Source organism: Mustela nivalis, assembly GCF_964662115.1.
Source record: "Mustela nivalis genome assembly, chromosome: 1".
Lineage (NCBI taxonomy): Eukaryota > Metazoa > Chordata > Mammalia > Carnivora > Mustelidae > Mustela > Mustela nivalis.
This window is the reverse complement of record NC_139020.1, coordinates 48,780,008-48,798,713: the sequence shown is the minus strand read 5'-3', so window position 1 is coordinate 48,798,713 and position 18,706 is coordinate 48,780,008. Positions and strand designations below refer to the sequence as shown.

Sequence of the window (18,706 nt, the reverse complement as noted above, 5' to 3'; positions counted from 1 at the left end):
GCTAATATTCACAACTATGTGGTACTGGCCTAAATTAAATTTTTCAGAAGAAATTAAAATATTATTCCAAACTCCACACTTAAACACATTTTTGGAGGGACATGTGGGTGGCTCAGTTGGTTAAGCATGGGACTCTTGATTTTGGCTCAGGTCATGATCTGATGGTTGTGAGCTCAAACCCTGAGTTGGGGTCCACACTCAGCATGGAATCGCTTGAGATTCTCTCTCTCCCTCTCCCCTCACTTGCACTTTCTTTAAATAAGAAATAAAATCCTTTTTAAGGCCAGAGAATATAAAGACAAGTTAGAGGCGTACCCAGGTGGCTCAGTCAGTTAAAGCATCTTATTTTTTTTTTTTTAAAGATTTATTCGTTTTTGAGAAGGAGAGACTGAACCTGAGTGGTGGTTGGGGCGCGGAATAGAGGGAGAGGACAGAGAATCTCAAGCAATCTCCCCACTGAGTGTGGGCTCAAAGCAGGACTCTCTCCCAGGAAGAGTCAAACACTTAACCAATTGAGCCACCTAAGCACCCATAAGCATCTGTCTTCTTAATTTTGGCTCAGGTCATGATCTCAGGGTTGTAAGATCAAGCCCCACATCAGGTTCTATGCTAGGTGTGGAGCCTGCTTAAGATTTTCTCTCCCTCTCTCTGCTCCTCCCCCAGCTCACACACCTCTCTCTAAGGAAAATTTACCTTCCTCTTGAAGGCAGGTAAATTAGTAAAGAGACAAAGTCAATTAGAATACTTCAAGAAATTGTGTCATCAAATCTTTAGGGCCTTATATAACTATATCAAAAAGTAACAGAAACTGGATGAGATCTCACAAGAAATCATCTGCACAAACAAGAAGCATCACTCCAGGGCACCTGGGTGGCTCAGTTGGTTGAGCTTCTGCCTTCAGCTCAGATGATGATCCCAGGGTCCTGGAATCAAGTCCCACATCGGGCTCCCTGCTCAGTGGGGAGTCTGCTTCTACCACTGCCCCTCCTCCCACTTGTTTTGTCTCTCTAATAATAAACAAATAAAATCTTAAAAAAAAATAAAATAAAAGCATTATGCCAAAGCCCTGGAGAGGCAGTGGAAAGCATAATTCTCCTAAGAAGATGAAGCCTCAGCTTCCTCCAGCAATCTTTGAGAAAATGCTCAAAAAGTTCTTTTGTGAAAAAGAGAATCTCTCTTTATAAAGTCCAACAAGTTGTAGTTGAAAAGGGCTATGTACTTCTCACATACCTTGGTTCAAATCCAAACTTGAGTTCCTCATCTATAAAAGGTACCTAGTATCACCTAGGCTACTAGATCATGATCAGAATTAAATGTTAAGGAATAAGCTCTTGAAATAATAGACAAGCTATATTATTTCCTTAGTTCTATCTTCCTTCTTCCCTTAGTTGGTATTTATCAAAGTGTAGAATACTACTATTGCATCAATCACTGGACAACTGAAACAAAGGTTGATTCCACAATTGCCAGAAGCATGAGCCCTAAGTCTGTATTTTTATCAAATATTCCAGGTGATTCTCAGACACTCTAAAGCTTCAAGACCATTAAAATTAAGCTTTCTTAATATTTTTAACTACTTGTTGGTCCTCTTTAGACTCAGAAAATAATTTAAAATCTCCTTGCCCCATATATATATTTTATAAACTGAAGGTGGTCCTCAAGGCTAAGAAGGAAGATCTTACACTCTCTGTTCTAAGTTAAAACTCCAAATTCTTTGGCCCACTCTCCTAAGAGTGTATTCTTTTTCATGCTTTAAGCAACTGTCTTCATCTCTAAAGCTTCCCCAGTCTCTTCATCTGTCCCTTTATGGATAACTAAAAACTAGATTGTAACCTATTGTGGCTCGGAAAAGAGTACTTATACTTACTAAAAGGCCCCAAGTTAACCTAAACTCATCTAAATTAATAAGGTAAAGACAGTCAAGTAAAGTCAATAACTCAATTATTTTAAGATAGCAGTAGGAATAGCAGCTTTTTACTTCTAAGCATGAGAAAATGTGTGTACCTTACATTCAAATCAATAAAACCTGTTCTAGATCTCAATATTGAACTTTAGATTCTAATTAGATTTTAATTTCTAATGTTGGTATGCAATTCAGAATAACAACCAAAAAAGAAACACTTGAAATTGATGCAAGTAACTTCTACAACTTTATAATAAACAATCTTTACATAAAATGCAGTTCTTAAAACCCTCAAACTTCAAAACACAAAAATAAATTTCCATTTATAGATTGCCCCTTCCAGTTCCAAAAGTGATTATTTTAAAGTATTCATCATGTAAAATTCAGCTGAAATAAGTAACAACCCCCCAGTGTAAGTATCAATTGGACACACAGATTTTTTGTACTGTTTTCATACTTTCCTTTTGCTTCTTTTCTAGATAAATGCAGAATATTATAAATATTCTCACTAGAAACATCTGAGCAAGGATTACAGCCTGAAAAGCAACTCAGAAAAGGTGGATCATCAAGAGAAACTCCCAAGACACAGCAGTCTTCAGTGTGTTACAGGAGGCACTGACCAGAAGCCTCATTAGTTCATCCCACCAAAGATGGATCAACTGTGCTGTTCATACAGATAAGCTCATTCTCCTTTACCAGATAAGCTACAAAAACTTCACTACCAACCATTTAGGTCAGAATATGTCTCACAGTTTTTAGCACAGTACTCTCTCCTCTCAAGAGAGGCTAATTCAAATACACTCATTAGCATCTTTGGTTACAAGAGGAATACAGTGCGTAGATGTTGTTAATAATGATTCTCCAATGGCTATGTAAAGATTGGAAAAAAATCCTGTAGGTAGATATAAATGCAACTTGCATTTTCTAAGCTCCTTAGAAGTCTCATATAAAGTCCAGTTCCTTTTGAAATTTTGTACATGTCACTAGCAGCTATCTCTCCATGGAGTTAGCCATAAACTTCCTATAACACAGGTAATGTGATTCCTCCAGTCCCCTCCAGGGCGGGCTAGGTCTCCACGGGGCACACAAAGGACAAGAACATGTCCAGTTGGTTCTTCACAATAACTTCATCTGGATGTAGCTTGTGGGGTAAATAATGAGCCAAGGTCATCTCCCAGGCATCAACGAGATACACTCCAACCCCTGAGAACATCTTCCGGAGGATGGTGTCCAGCTGAAAATTGTACCAGTCACTGTTGAAAAGGCTCACCTCGGGCCCCAGCTCTTGGGCATTGGCTGTTCGAATGACTACAACGGTCTTAGGGCTTCGATCCAGGAGCTGGACCACAGCTCGACGGATATTCCTGAGCCGCCGGATGTACACTTCCAAGGGGAAGGTGCTGAAATGAGACCATATAGCTATGGCAACCACGGTGTTCTTCCCTCCCACGATGCCATTCAGCTCATTGGCCACATAATGGAGCTCATTGCTAAAGACAGTTGTAAAACGGATGGGTGGACCATGGCAGCGATATTTGAGCAGGATGTTGTGCTTCTGGTCCACCGCGAGGAAAGGACCCACATTCTTGGGACTACCCAAGTTAAACTCCACTAAATCTGAAACAAAGAAAACTCAAATTCATAAAACTCAAATTCATAAAACCAAGCACATATATTATGTTCATTCTATACTTTGCAGCTTAAAAGAACTTTTTCTTAAAAGAAAGCATAACGAAAAGGTACAAGTGTAAGGGGAATAATTATTTCACTGGCCTCAATAGACCTTTAGTCTAACATATTTATTATTTAAACTATCAGTGATACCTGTCTGTACACCTCAGAAGCAAAATAACCTCTTTACCTCTAACCATTAGGCCAAGGTATCTTCCTGTTTGCACCTACTGTTGAATATCTTAAAAATCAACTTGGCATTTACACATTATTCTTCTAATGGACAAATACTGTTTCTTCTCGGACAAGGGCTCTAACTTCTGCTTTTTTAAGAACATATAATAGTAACCAAATACCTCTTTTTGCAATACATGAAAGAAAGGAGCAACCCTGTTTCTTTTGACTTTCTATTTCACCCTATGGATGGAAAATCATAATAATACCTTAGAGAATGTCTATCTCTGTCACAAGAATAACAAAGACAGCTGTACAAGTTAGAATTCCCTTCTTCCTCCCAATTGTCTAAGTGGTGTTTCAGAGTTTATCTCCTCTGAGATCTTCTGAAGGTCCCAGGAATCAGTGATTATTTCTCTTTGGTTAACCCTAAAAAACTCTGTCTATACAATTCATCACTTAACATAAGTCCCATAAGGGAAGAGGACCTGTCTCATATACTTAAATGCTCCTACAAGTGCCTTTAAGAGAACAGACTAAGTAACTTCTGGCAACCCAAGTCAATCAGCACTTCTGAGCACCTACTCAGTGCCATGAACCAGCAAGGATCAGATGGGTAAGTCAACAGTCCTTGATCTCAAGAGGTACACTGTCAATTCTGAAGAAGTAACATCACACTATAATTGGCGTACATTCTTACAGGTTAAAGGTGTCACTTTTCTCTCCTGCAGTCTCAGGCTCCTCTTTTAGATTTTCCTATCTGATTCATTACTACTTAGCATTTGGCCCCACTTAAGTTGAATGAACTCAAGCTACCAATTTTTCTTTTGATTAAGATCAAGCACTGACACGAGGCTTTATCAGGTGAAAATCTGTCTGCAAAGGATATAGTGGAAAACAAGACACTCAATGTGATCACTCTGATGAAAGAAAATAATGAGCTACGTCATTAGAACTTAAGAAACAAACAACTACAGATTCTTGGAGGAATCTGCCTAGCCAGCATCAAAACATATTTAGCATTATGCCATACAAATTATATCTCTTTTTCTCATTTTTAATTCATGTTTTATTGACTAAATTCGGCTATGCTTATTTCAAAAAAACAAGCAAAACGAAAACTGGAATTAACTTTCTACTTTGGGGATCATATCTACTTCTTCCTTTCCTTCTAAAAATTAAGTCTGAAACTATGTTGATGTTAAAAAAAAAAAAAAAGATGAAAAAAATGCCAACAACAACTCACAACAAAACTAGGGGACTGTGCTTGGTGGAAAGCCCTGCCATACACAGCCCTCAAAAATAGTTACCACAGAATTACTTGTCAGCTCTCTAAATTGTAAGCAGGGGCTTTAGTGCTGTTACCCGGGACTCATCCCTCCTAGCCCCATCCACACACCTTCCACGAGGAGGAAAAGGCCCTTGAATAAAGGATGGCTCTCCAGTGAGTGGGGCTTTATTCTGAGTCTGGATAGCACCCCCAGAGCCCAGCAGTGAAATCGGGACGCTAAGAATGCTGGGACTGATCAAGACTCCCTCAGTAGGAGCCCGCTCATCTCAGAATCATACCAATGGTATGCCCAACGGATGACACTGGGAAGGTTTTGCTGAATGGATGCATTAAAATGGACCACAGTAAGTTTGTCTGCTTCCTTCCGGTGAAATCCATTACAAACTTGGAGTCTGACCAAACAGCTAGGAGAGAAATGATTGGAAATGTCCACTTCTGTTGTAAAGCCCAGAACAGCAAAAGTAAAGGTCTGCTGTAAGGTAACACCGTCCCACTGCCTCATTGCGTGTGTGAAGAAATGAAGGATGGAGAAGTCCTTCATTAAGTCAATAACATGTCCAAGATCACACAGCATATCAGTGGTCTGAAACTTCACCAAGGACCCAGTGCTTCCATCAATGCGTCAACTCCACCATGGATCAGAAACCATCACACAGCTCTTCAGGGTTAGGATACCTCTTTAGTCCTACAGAGAAATAACTACTTCCTTGGCTGGTGCCCTTCCTCAGGCACTAGAGTGAAGCAAGCTGATTCTGTGTAAGTGGAAAAGAGCTGTAAAATAAAATGTTAAGTACCAACCTGGAACAAACGTAGTAAGGTATTCAAACCATTGCCTGATTGTTGAATCTCCAAATAAGTACACCACTTTTCTTTGTAAGCATTCTGTGATGTTGTCAGGGTCATTAAACTGGCGCATCTTAAACTTTCTGGGCCTCCACTGGTCTTTGTAATAATATCCAGAAGGAAAAGTTCCTGAGCCTTGTGATATTTCTAGATTGTTAGTTTCTGAAAAGAAAAAGGAAAAAAATAAGATATTCTGAAAGTCTCCTCCAACAAACTCTACATGGAAAATGCCCCAAGAAACAAAATTATGCCCCTATATTTGTTAGCCTGCTTGTATATGGGTAAGATTTACTGTCATCACAATTCAGAGAAATCCCAGACTTTCCCCTTGCTACAAAAGGTTCTCCTTCGCACAAAAATAGGAAGATCTGAACTGTGTGTGAGGGTTTTGGTGGACAGAAGGGGAAAAGGGGACCTTGAGCATTCCTCTCTAATTATGCATGTTTCTATCAAAGCCAAAAATAAAAGCAGATATGTGTAGATATAAATACTGTCCAGTATTATCCCAGACTAAGTTTCTCATACAAAAGCCTATGAGGTAAGTCACATCTTAAATTTATATTTTATATTTGTATAGCTAGATCAGTCTCTTGCTCAGCCTATTAAAAGGGAAGTTTTAACCTATGGGTCCTATAATCAAATATGAATTCAGAAAACCACCACTCAATACAGAGAACAAACCAAATGTACACACTCTACGGAATTATTCCCCAGAACACAGAAGGCTCAGAAGGTCTTTTTGCACAATGAACAGTATTTAACATGCAGCAGCAGGGGTGCCTGGGTGGCTCAGTCGCTTTATTGTCTGCCTTTAGCTCAGGTCATGATCTGGGGTCCTGGGATCAAGTCCCACATCAGACTCCCTGCTCCGTGGGAAGCCTGCTTCTCCCTCTGCCTGCTGCTCCCCCTGCTTGTGCGCGCGTGCGCTCTCTCTCTCCCCCGTCTCTGACAAATAATAAAATCTTTGTAAAATAAGATAAAATGGAGCAGCCATTTTATACTCACTACACATGATGACACAAGTGTACTCACTACACATGATGACACAAGTGCCAGCACACGTTTCAGAGGGAGAGTCAAATCCTTCTGCCCTAACACCTCCCTCGGAAAATGCTTTTGCAGAAACAACACACTTTACATGCTTCAAAATAGACAGACTGGGATGGCGAATATTTCTTTCGAGTTTACTCTGCAATTAAACATATTATCTCATTCGATGCTCATGATAAACCTTTAAGAGGTAGGTGCTATTGTTACCCCTACCTTTCAAAACAGCTAAGTGGCTTGACCTAGACCCAAAGCTCCTAAGTGGCAAAGCCAAGACCTGATCCAGGCTGGTGAGCCCCAGAGCCCATGTTCTAACCACCGTGCAACATCTCCCCTCAAAAGAATATGGTTGTAGATGGCAGTCATTTTCTGTTTGGCTTTCTTTCTGAAGCTGTACACGTATTCATTTCCAACACTTATTCGAATCTACAGTCTTCAAAAACCACCAATTACTTGACATCACTTCCTTACACACCCCAAGTCTCCAACCTTATCATAATCCAGTAATTCTGCAGTCTCACCTGTTAAACCACAATTTGAAATCCAAATGTTTATACAACTCAGCAATTTAACTATGAGTCCCGTATTTGTGACTATTTTCAGTTTATCATATTGATATTATTCATATTACACAAAATCATTTTGGTTTTATTCTCTTCAAAGAAGATGCCCTATTTGATACTGCAAATTTCATCTTTTAACTTAGGCAGCTGCTAATTCTTTGAAGGTTCAGGGCCTAAGCAGAAAGGTAAACAGCATTTTTTTTTTAAACTTTACAAGAAAGAAAGAAAGAGAGAGAGAGGGAGGGAGGAAAATAAAAACTTTACTTGGAGAATGTGATTGTCAAAGGAAAACTAGGGCAGGTAAATATTTATCTGGCTTATTCAAAAACAATTTCTCCCCATGTCACCAAGTGTGGCTTTCCTATGTTACCACACCCTGCCTAAAGCTCCCTCATTACATCAGCACGTCAAGCTTACAAAGGCAGAGAGCTCTAGAGAAGACACCTGGGCCCCAAAGAAAACATTTACTAGACTGGGAATTAAGAGTGATTTTGAAGTTACCATTTTTACCATGGTTAATTTAGGAGACTTGGCTATTCTATGTCAAATACATGTTATAAAGAAAAGCATATATCACACAGGAAACAATTACCATTTCCATTCAAATATTTATTACCAGAGTTAAGTCAAGCAAAGCAAATCAATTACTGAACCTGCCATTGATTCTTTACACATGCAGCACTAGATAACAGAGCAGATTTTTAAAGTAAAATACATGAACCTGCATTGCCCTCTTATGGTCAGCTGAAACAAACACATTTCCTTTTTTTTTTTTTTTTAAGATTTTATTTATTCATTTGAGAAAGAGCAGGAGCAGAGGAGAGAAGCAGAAGGAGAAAGAAAGGGAAAAGCATACTCTGCTGAGCAGGGAGCCTGATGTGAGGCTCGATTCCAGGACCCTGAGATCATAACATGAGCTGAAGGCAGATGCTTAATCCACTGAGCCACCCAGGCATCCCAACACCTTTCCTATTTTAATAAGACTTTAAGGAGTCTTAAGTTGTTTCAAAGTCAGCATTTCTTGGATCTCAGAATTTTCACATAAAATATGAAAGTCTCTAAAATTGAATATATAACCCTAATGTACTATGCATGTGGAATAAAAGTAATTTGGGGATGCCTGGGTGGCTCAGTTGGTTAAGCATCTGCCTTCGGCTCAGGTCATGGTCCCAGGGTCCTGGGATGGAGTCCCACATCAGGCTCCTTGCTCAGCAGGGAGTCTGCTTCTCCCTATGCCTGCTGCTCCCCCTGCTTGTGTGCTCTCTCTCAATCTCTGACAAATAAATAAATAAAATATTTTTTAAAGTAATTTTAAAACAAAAATTACTTATTACTTAATTTTACAGTTATCTTAAATACTGACAATGATGGAAGAAGTTTTCCTGGAGGTCATTATAAAGACAGAGAAGATCTTTATGCAAAATCAGAAGGAATAGTTTCGATTACTTGCAGGTAAGGTCCCTGCTTCTCTAAACAGTATTGGCTTCTTTTTAAAAATCAAAGCTTGGGGGTGCCTGGGTGGCTCAGTGGGTTAAAGCCTCTGCCTTTGGCTCAGGTCATGATCCCAGGGTCATGGGATCGAGCCCCGCATTGGGCTCGCTGCTTGGTGAGGAGCCTGCTTCCTCCCCTCTCTCTGCCTGCTGGTGATCTGTCTGTCAAATTAATGAATAAAATCTTTAAAAAAAAAAAAAAAAACCTGTAGCTTATATTTTCCTCCAAAGGGTGTCATCCCATGTCATTCATTAGCCTTTTAAAACGAGGACCACAAATGAGACAAAATGAGAGAGAAAATGCAGAGGGAAAAAAAATTCCCTAAACTATCTAGAAAGAGCTGGGTGAGAGATACAGTGTGAATTAAGGGTGGGAGGTGTGTGTAAGTACATGTTATGCACAAGTCCCTTAATTTTTCGGCATGGTATTACCTACAGAACAAAGAAAAGGAAAAAGTAGGCCAAAGGAGAATGTACAGTTCATGAAAGGAAAAACAAGACAAGACAGAGAAGAAAAAGAATCAAACAATTCCTTGCATTAGGGAACACAATGGGCACAGGAACACTAGGGTGTCATCTCAAGGAGACAAGAAATGAGGACGGCATGTGTGGAGCTGTTTAGGGATACCCTGTCAAGTGCTGGGACTGTGAGAAGGTCCTGGCTACACAGTCATTACTGGAGCTTGAGTGTGACTTTACCCTTGAGTCCCCCTAGGAAATCCTGGGAATTTAATTTTTTTTCTTTATACTTTAGTCCTCCAAAAGCTAAGCATTTTACAGAGGAAAGCTATAAATAGGTATAGGTAGAAATACCTACATACTTAAAGAATGTTGAAAAGGACTTCAAATAATAGCTATTCTAAATATCTTTTTTTTTTTTTTTTTAGTCTAAATATCTTTTAAAGGTGAAGAAAGTATGTCACAGAATGACTTGCCAAAGTTTCTCAAAGAGTTGTAGGGACAGCTAGTGGTCAGGCTATACTGTTTACAAAGGCATACATTATACTACAGATACAGTTGTGGGAGTGGGCTTCCTACCCGCAAATGGTATCAGTTAGATTTTATATGGAGGATATGAGCCCTTTGATTTTCTAAATTAGCCAAATAAAATGTATTCTGTAGGAAGTATTTTTTCCAACAACTGAAAGCGCTTGTCTTCAAAATAGTTTTGTCCAATTTGCTACGCTACCACATCAACAACAGAGTGACGTGTCATCCATTACAGCACCAGTCTGGTTTTCACCAACATCCAACAGTGTTTCATCATTCACTCCATCATTTGGATGCATAGATTTTAGAAAATTGATGGATTCCACTACTGCAGACAAACCCAAACAGCAAGATGTCCTCCACCATACCTCCCAAGCAGGGTTAAGAGACACAGAAAAGGGGCCAGACCTGAGTCAGAGGCTCTGGTTTATGTTTGGCTCCACCTCCCCAATGTGAGACCCCAGAAATCACTTAAACTCTCATCTTCTTAATCCCCTGTAGGTGTCAAACTGAATGAGTCTCTGGAACTTGGTCTCATTATCTACAAAATGGTTAAATTACTAGTTGTTTTGAAGGGCTGTCATTAAAGTCTAATACTATAGTAGTATTAGTAGTCTCAATCATTTCTAAATACAGAGAACACTGGAATGTTGGAAATATTCTATATGTACTAAACATTCTGTATCTTCATGTGGGTGGTAGTTACACTTAATTCATTTTCTATTGCTGTGTAACAAACCACCACAAACTTAAGCAGCTCAAAAACAAGGGACATTTATTATCAAGAGTTCTGTCAAGAGTCCAAGGCAAGGCACAGCAGGATTCTCAGAGTCTCACAGGGTAAAATCAAGCTGTCAGCAGGGCTGTGCTCCTTTCCGAAGATGAGAGAAATCTGCTTCCAGGCTCATTCAAATTTTTGGCCAAAACTATGGAAAGAACCTAGATGTCCATCAACAGATGAACAGATACAGAAGATGCAGTATGTGTACACACACACACACACACACACACACACATATAATGGAATATATTCGGCCATCAAATAAAACAAAAGCTTGCTATTTGCAATGACGTGGATGGAACTAGAGAGTATTACATTAAGTGAATTAAGTCAATCAGAGAAATACAATTATCATACAAGCTTTCTGATATGAGGATTGTAAGACACAGGGTGAAGGGGTTGTGGGGGGTAAGGAAGGAAAAAGAAACAAGATAGGACTGGGGAGGGAAACAAACTGTAAGAGACCCTTAATCTCAGGAAACAAACTGAGGGTTGCTGGGGTAGAAGGGAGGGAAGGGTATGTGCTACAGTGAGTGCTCTTAATTGTGTAAGACTGATGATTCACAGACCTGTACCCCTGAAATAAATAATACATTATGTGTTAATTAAAAAAATAAAAAATAAAAAAATAATTGTTGGCCAGATTCAGTTCCTTGTGGTTATAAGACTGAGTTTCTTATTTCCTTGGTGATCATCAATCAGGGAATGCCCTTCAGTTCCTAGAACCTGCCTACCTTTGTGGCCACATTTAGACCCAGTAACAAAGTATCTCCCTTACATGGAAGCCTTCTCACATTTCAACTCTCTTCAAGAAGAACCTGGTTCCTGTTCAGGGCTTATCCAATTAGGTCAGGTTTACCTAGGGTAGCATATTTTTTTAAAGTCAACTTTGTTACATAATCAAATCATGGGAGTGATATCCCATCATATCTGCAGGTCCTTTCCACAATCGAGAGAAAAAGAATTATATACGAACATGGGTCCCTGGGAGTCATCTTAGAAGTGAACTACCACAGTTACAAAGACATATATAAATGCAAATTTCCATTGTACTATATATTTACAATCCATGCATTCTATTGTCTGTAAGATACCCCTCAAAAGATAAAATAGCAAAGGGCTACAAAGATGTGAGTGTTTATTCTATTGCTATTTGATCTAGTTTTATCCCAAACTCCCAGTAAGCTCCCCCAAAAATGAGCTCTAGTTTAGTTCGTGAGGTTAGAAGCCATGAAGGCTTTTATTAGGCTCTGATGGTCTAGGGACCATAGGACAGGTGTTAATGAAAAGTCAACAGCAATTCTGACACTGGGAAAGCCTGTCAGAAACCAGATCTTGTCCCTATGGTTCCTTAATTTGACTAGAATTATACCTATGCTTGGGGGTAGACAGGTAATCTTGAACAATTCAGCAGATTAAATTTGCTTCTTAGAATAATTTTAACTTGTAGGAAAATAAGTTAACTAATACATTTAAAGAGCTGGTAAGGAATAAAAGCCTTCGAAAAACAGGATTCATAAGTAAAATAATAAAAGTAGAAAGACTACAAACCTTTCCAAGACCAGGGCAAAGAAAACACAAGATGGGTCTGAAATATATTGTGGGGCCAGAAAATAAGGAAGTGCTTACACCGGGGGTGGGGGGGGGGTGGGAGCAGGGAATGACAGCATGTCAAAGGGGCACAGGAGCCTAATGGAAGAAGTTCCCAATTGCCAAAACTGGAGCAATTAGAGCAACAAAACAAATAGCAATTGAATTAAGTAATAACCTAAAGAATGAAATAAATAGGGGCGCCTGGGTGGCTCAGTGGGCTAAAGCCTCTGCCTTCAGCTCAGGTCATGATCCCAGGGTCCTGGGATCGAGCCCCGCATCGGGCTCTCCACTCATCAGGGAGCCTGTTTCCTCTTCTCTCTCTCTGCCTGCTGCTCTGCCTACTTGCGATTTCTATCTGTCAAATAAATAAATAAAATCTCTAAAAAAAAAAGAATGAAATAAATAATCATGAGTCATAAGCCTGTAATGCCATAATTAAACAAACAAGAAAAAGGGGGAAACTCTTTCTTACGGAAAAATTCCAATTAATAACTGTCTTAGGAATGAGAGATTAAAAAATGAGGATTACATACTACAGAAATAATTGCTACTGGCAAGATCTACTAATGAATGTAAAAATTAGTGGGTGAAAGTGTAAGCAGAAACAGGACATTTACATCCTGTTTTAATATAGAGACATCTGGAGAGTAGTTTCCTGTGGCTACTATAGCAAGTTACCACATATTTAGTGGCTTAAAACAACACAAATTGATTCTCTTTCCATTTTGGAAGCCAGAAGTCCAAATTCCATATAACTGGGCCAAAACCAAGGTCTCAGTAAGGCCATGCTCTCTCAGGAGGAGCCAGGGAGCAATCTGTCTCATTGCCTCTTCTAGGGCTGTGTTCTCTGACTCATGGCGCCTTTCTCCACATGTTAAGCCAGCAGCTCGGCATCTTCAAGTCTCTCCCTGCTTCCGTTGTCACACAGCCTTCTGCTTCTGTATGAAATCTCCCTCTGCCTCCCTCTTAAAAGGATACTTGTGGTTGCACTTAGGGGACACTCAGATTATCCAGATAATCTCTCCCCATTTCTAGACCCTTAACTTAATCACACATGCAAAGTTTCCTTTACCATCCATAGACAGCAACATTCACAAATTTGAAAGACTAAGATCTGGATATCTTTGGGGCCATTATTCAGCCTTCCACCATCTCAAAGCATCTCTCCAGAATACAGAATAAATATAAAGAAGAGAGAACCCTGACAGACACCATGTGAACCTAATGATCAAAGGTAACATCGTTAACAATACCTATCAACATCATGTCCTCTCCTAAAAGGACACAGCATTTCTGTTCTGTTCTTCCAAAAATGCATGGTCGCACTCCAATCATTAGAAAACATTAGACAAATCCAAAGCTAGAAACATTCTAAAGAATATCTGACCAATGTTCTTCAAAGTTAAGAGTCACCTAAGATAATGTCATAGAGGGAAGACTAAGGAAACACAGTGACTAAATGCAATGTGGGATCCTGCACTGGATTCTGGAACAGAAAAAGGACATGAGTGGAAATAATGAAATCTAAACAAACCCTACAGTGTAGTTAATAATATTATACTTATGTTAAAATCTTAGTTTTGAAAGTATTATGTGGTTATATAAGATGTTAGCATAAGGGGAAGCTGGGTGTAGGCTGTACAGGAACTTTGTACTATTTCTGTAACTCATATGTAAGTTTAAAATGATCTAAAAACCAAAAAAACAGTGTTTAAAAAAAAAAAGAGGAAGGAAGGAAGAAGGGAGGAAGATAAAGAGAGAGGAAGAGGGGTGCCTGGGTGGCTCAGCGCGTTAAAGCCTCCGCCTTCGGCCCAGGTCATGATCCCAGGATCCTGGGATTGAGCCCCGCATCGAGCTCTCTGCTCAGTGCAGAGCCTGCTTCTCTCTCTCTCTCTCTCTGCTGCCTCTCTGCCTACTTGTGTTCTCTGTCAAATAAATAAATAAAATCTTTAAAAAAAAAAAAAAAAAAGAGGGAGGAAGAGAAGGATGCTAGCCCATGAGTGCACCCTGCTGGTAACAAGTGTGAACTGCAGTGAAGTTCTCCTAAACTGGGTCTAATTATATAAAGCAATTGCCCTTCTCTTTTCTCTCCAATTATGTTCTAGCTCTGAGATGGTCTTCTCAAAGCCAGGCTATTATGCTCCTATTGATTTATGGTTCCTTTCCTACTCTAAAAATCCATCATGGGGATGGGATGCCTATATAGCTCAATCAGTTTAACATCTGCCTTCAGCTCCAGTCATGATAGCAGTGTCCTGGGATCGAGTCCCACTCTGGGCTCCCTGTTCAGCGGGGAGCCTGCTTCTCCCTTTGTATGTTGCTCTCCCTGCTTGTGCTCTCTCCCTCTCTCTGACAAATAAATAAAATCTTTAAAAAAAAAAAAAAAAAAAGATTTCCCTTCAGGGGGGAAAAAAAAAAATCCATCAAGTGATTGACTTCAGCTCAGGTCATGATCTCAGGGGCATGGGACCCAGCCCAGCAAAGGGCTCCCTGCTCAAAAAGGAGTTTACTTGTCTCTCTCCCTCTGCCCTTTCCCACACTCATTCTCCCTCTGTAGTAAATAAATAAAGTCTCAAAAATAAATAAATAAAAATAAAAATCCATCAAAAGTCTCACTGGTTACTAAATCTGTCTTCTCTCTAAACAGAACAGTACATCACAAACCTACAACCACTTCTTGGCTGAACACCAAGACCTGTCAGATGCAGATAAACCATCCAAAGCTCCAGTCATTGACTATCCCATTAGACACCCAGAGACAAGGCAGGCTAGGCAGAAGGTTGAGACTGTTGCAGAGAAGGGTAGATGTGGTAGTGGGGCGGGGCCTCCTGAGGTGTCGGACACAAGTGTGAGGGGTGCAGGACTGTGGGGGATAATACGGAGGGGGAGGCCCAGGCAAATAAAAGTATTTCCACTGATGATGTTTCATATATGACTAGATTCACATGTATTATATACCCTGGCCCTGCGGCATCAGTGTTTGCAAAATCTGTGTATGGGGGACTATACATACATGCTTTCAGCAGCTAAAAGGACTAAGCCTACCATCTGCATAAGCTTCCTTAATAATATTCATCCTTTCTTCCTAAAAGTCACCATAGCTATTTACATCTACTCTGCAAAAAAAAAAAAAAAAAAAAAAAAATATATATATATATATATATACATTTACTCCAGAATTTCATTGTCTTACTTTTAATATCCCATACCAATGAATCAAAATCACCTAGAAGGTTAAAACACAGATTCCTGGGCCCTATACCCCAGAGTTTCTGATTCAGTAGCCTGAGATAAGACCTGAGTATCTGCAGTTCTAGCAAGTCCGCATGAATGTCAATGTTGCTAACACAGAGATCACACTTTGAGAAAACTGCCATTAACTAACCCGATGCTTCTGATTTCAAAAATTCCTGACAGTTTTATACATATTCTTGAGTATCTCTAGTGCACTGATATTTGACAGAAATTCTGCAATAATGGGTACATTTTATCAAAAATGCTGTCCACGGGGCGCCTGGGTGGCTCAGTTGTTAAGTGTCTGCCTTCCACTCAGGTCATGATCCCAGGGTCCTGGGATCAAGCCTCACATCAGGCTCCCTGCTGCACGGGAAGCCTGCTTCTCCCTCTCCCTCTGCTGTTCCCCCTGCATCTGTTCCCTCCTTCACTGTCTCTGTCAAACAAATAGATAAAATCTTTAGAAAAATAAATAAATAAAATAAAATGCGTTCAACATGGCAGCCACTAACTACACATGGCTCCTGAAGATGTGTGACGTAAAAACTAAATTTTAGACTTTATTTTATTTTTGTATTTAGTTATTTCAATAACTTAAATAGCAAAGTAGCTACCATATTGGACAGTGTAGCACTGAAGGCTCCTGAGGAGCCAATCAGAGAGGGGAAAGGAGGAAGAAGATGACTTTTACAGGAGTATAAATAGCAAAGCCGAAGATCATACACATAAGGTCTGATTTATTTTAATCAAAAAGCTCTTTCAGTATTTTCAATTGTGCCCAGAAGTATATCCATGGCATACTAATTTAATGTCCACGGCATATTAAAAGGAGAAAAAAGTTTTTATAACATTAGTGAAACCAGAGAGCCTCACCCATTTAGTAAGAAAAACAACAAATCATCATGCTCATTCCTTTTTACCTTTTATTCTCCTGGGAATCACAGTCACCCAATCAGGTCCACTGGAGTTGATTGGCATTTTGATATTGACACCACTTTAGAAGGAATAAAAACAGTACAAGCTTAGATTCAAGAACATTTATTTTCTAATATATGTGTATCTTCATTTGCAAATAAAAAAACAGGTATGATTTCACAGAACCCTAAGATGAAATATCCTTATAAATGTTAATCAGTACAATTCATAAACTATGTCTCTTATAATAAGCAGGTTATATAGATATATAAAGTGAATAAAAATTAAATAGGTTTTTAATTTTTCACTGCTTACCAGTGACAGTATAAGCTCCAAAATGACAAATTCTGGTCCGAATTACTTATTCCCCTTGGACTCAGAAAATGGCTCACACTGATGAGAATGTCACTATCTAATTTTCAGGCTACAAATCCTTGTAGAATTAAGTTGCATGTCAGATTCCTTAGGCCTTGCCCAGAACAGAGACAAGTCCCTACTGAAGACACCTGTCCCCAGATACGTGCTTGCCATACTCTGTTCATCATTACTATGACTCTGGAGTGTCTCTTTCCAAGATATACACTCCTCAAAGACACAGACTATGTCTCACTCACCTTTTGTCTTCAGCACTTAGCACAGGCCCTGGACTAGAGTCCAGGCTTGGAAAATATTTGATGGAGGGCTGTGTGAGAAAGTGGAGGAGAGTCGAGTCCAGGGGGAAAGTACTGAAAACTTGCTATAACTATGCCAGAAACTGGGTCACAATAATTACCTCCTATGCTTAGACCAAAAACAAATAAAATAAAATGCTAACTTTCTAATTTCTTTTTAATTTATTTATTTGACAGAGAAGGAAAGAGAGAACAAGCAGGGAGAGCAGGCAAAAGGAGACAGAGAGGCAGGCGCCCAGCAGAGCAGGGAGCCTGATGCAGGGCTTGATTCCAGGACCCTGAGATCACAACCTAAGCCAAAAGCAGACGCCTAATCAACTGAGCCACCCAGGATCCCTGGAATTAAAATATTTTTTTAATAAAATAAAATAAATAATTCTTGGGGTGCCTGAGTTGCTCAGTCAGTTAAGCATCTGACTCTTGGTTTTGGCTCAGGTCATGATCTCAGGATCATGAGACTGAGCCCCAAGTCAGGCTTCCTGCTCAGCACAAAGCCTGCTTAAGATGCTCTCTCCCTCTCTCTCTGCCCCTCCTACTGCATGTGCTTTCTCTCTCTCTTCCCCTCTCCCTCAAATAAATAAATAAACCTAGAAAAAATAAAGAGTAATAACTCTTAAGCTTCTACCATGTGCCTGGCACTGTCCTAGATGTCAGGGATAAAACAGTACACAAAACACACAGCATCTCCTCCTTCATGGAACTGACATTCTAATGGGGGAGAGAAATAAAAAAACAAAGAAGGGCAGTACAGTTGGCCCTTAAACAATATGGGTTTGAACTGTGCAGGTCGATTTATAAGTGGATTTCTTCCAATAAATGCAGTACAGTACTGTAAATGTCCCTTATTATTTTTTCTCTAGCTTACTTTACTGTAAGAATGCAGTACATAACATATGTAGCATATGAAATATGTGTTAATCAACTGTAACGGTTCCGGTCAACAGTCAGATATCAGTAATTTAGCTTTTAGGGAGTCAGAAATTAGAGTAGATTTCGGACAGAGTCTGCGGGTGATTGGAGCCCCCCATGCCTGTGGTTTTCAGGCTCAACTGTATCGAGCACTAACTAGAAAATGGCTTAAATAAGTGGCATTTAAGAGAAGACATGACTTCTAAAATAGCATAAATAGACCACTTTCATGAGAAAGCCTTGAGGTAAAGAAAAGAAGAAAATTTCCCCCTTGTAATTTTCTTGTAAAAATGTTTAATATCAATTTGGTCACGGAGAAACAATAAAGGAGCAAATCCAAACTAAGGGCCAACCTACAAAACAATGACATCAAAATTATTTTTTAAACTTTTTAAAAAGATATTATTTGTTATTTATTTGAGAGACAGAGAGAGAAAGTATGAGCAGCAGAGAGGGGGAAGGAGAGGGACAAACAGACTGCTGACAGCAGAGCCCAACCCAAATTCTTAATATTGCAAAAAAACAAGCTAGAGACCTCTTCCAAATTAAAAGAGATTAAAGAGATAACTAAACACACTATGTATGATCACAGGTTAGAGTAGTTAAAATAAGTCTCTTTTTTTCTTTTTAA

General features: G+C 39.5%; 1 protein-coding gene across 4 annotated transcripts in view; it reads right to left on the bottom strand.

The window, feature by feature from the left end:
* Positions 1-2,127: 2,127 nt before the first annotated feature.
* Positions 2,128-18,706, bottom strand: part of NXPE3 (neurexophilin and PC-esterase domain family member 3) — a 46,369-nt gene continuing 29,790 nt past the window's right edge. For all 4 annotated transcript variants that reach the window (XM_082696288.1, XM_082696289.1, XM_082696291.1 and 1 more), the window contains 3 exons: positions 16,501-16,574; positions 5,838-6,044; positions 2,128-3,520 (listed from right to left, as the gene is read on the bottom strand). In XM_082696288.1, coding sequence (XP_082552414.1) covers positions 2,970-3,520; positions 5,838-6,044; positions 16,501-16,574 — 832 coding nt within the window. In that variant the 3' untranslated portion in view covers positions 2,128-2,969. The remainder of the gene's footprint in view (positions 3,521-5,837; positions 6,045-16,500; positions 16,575-18,706) is intronic.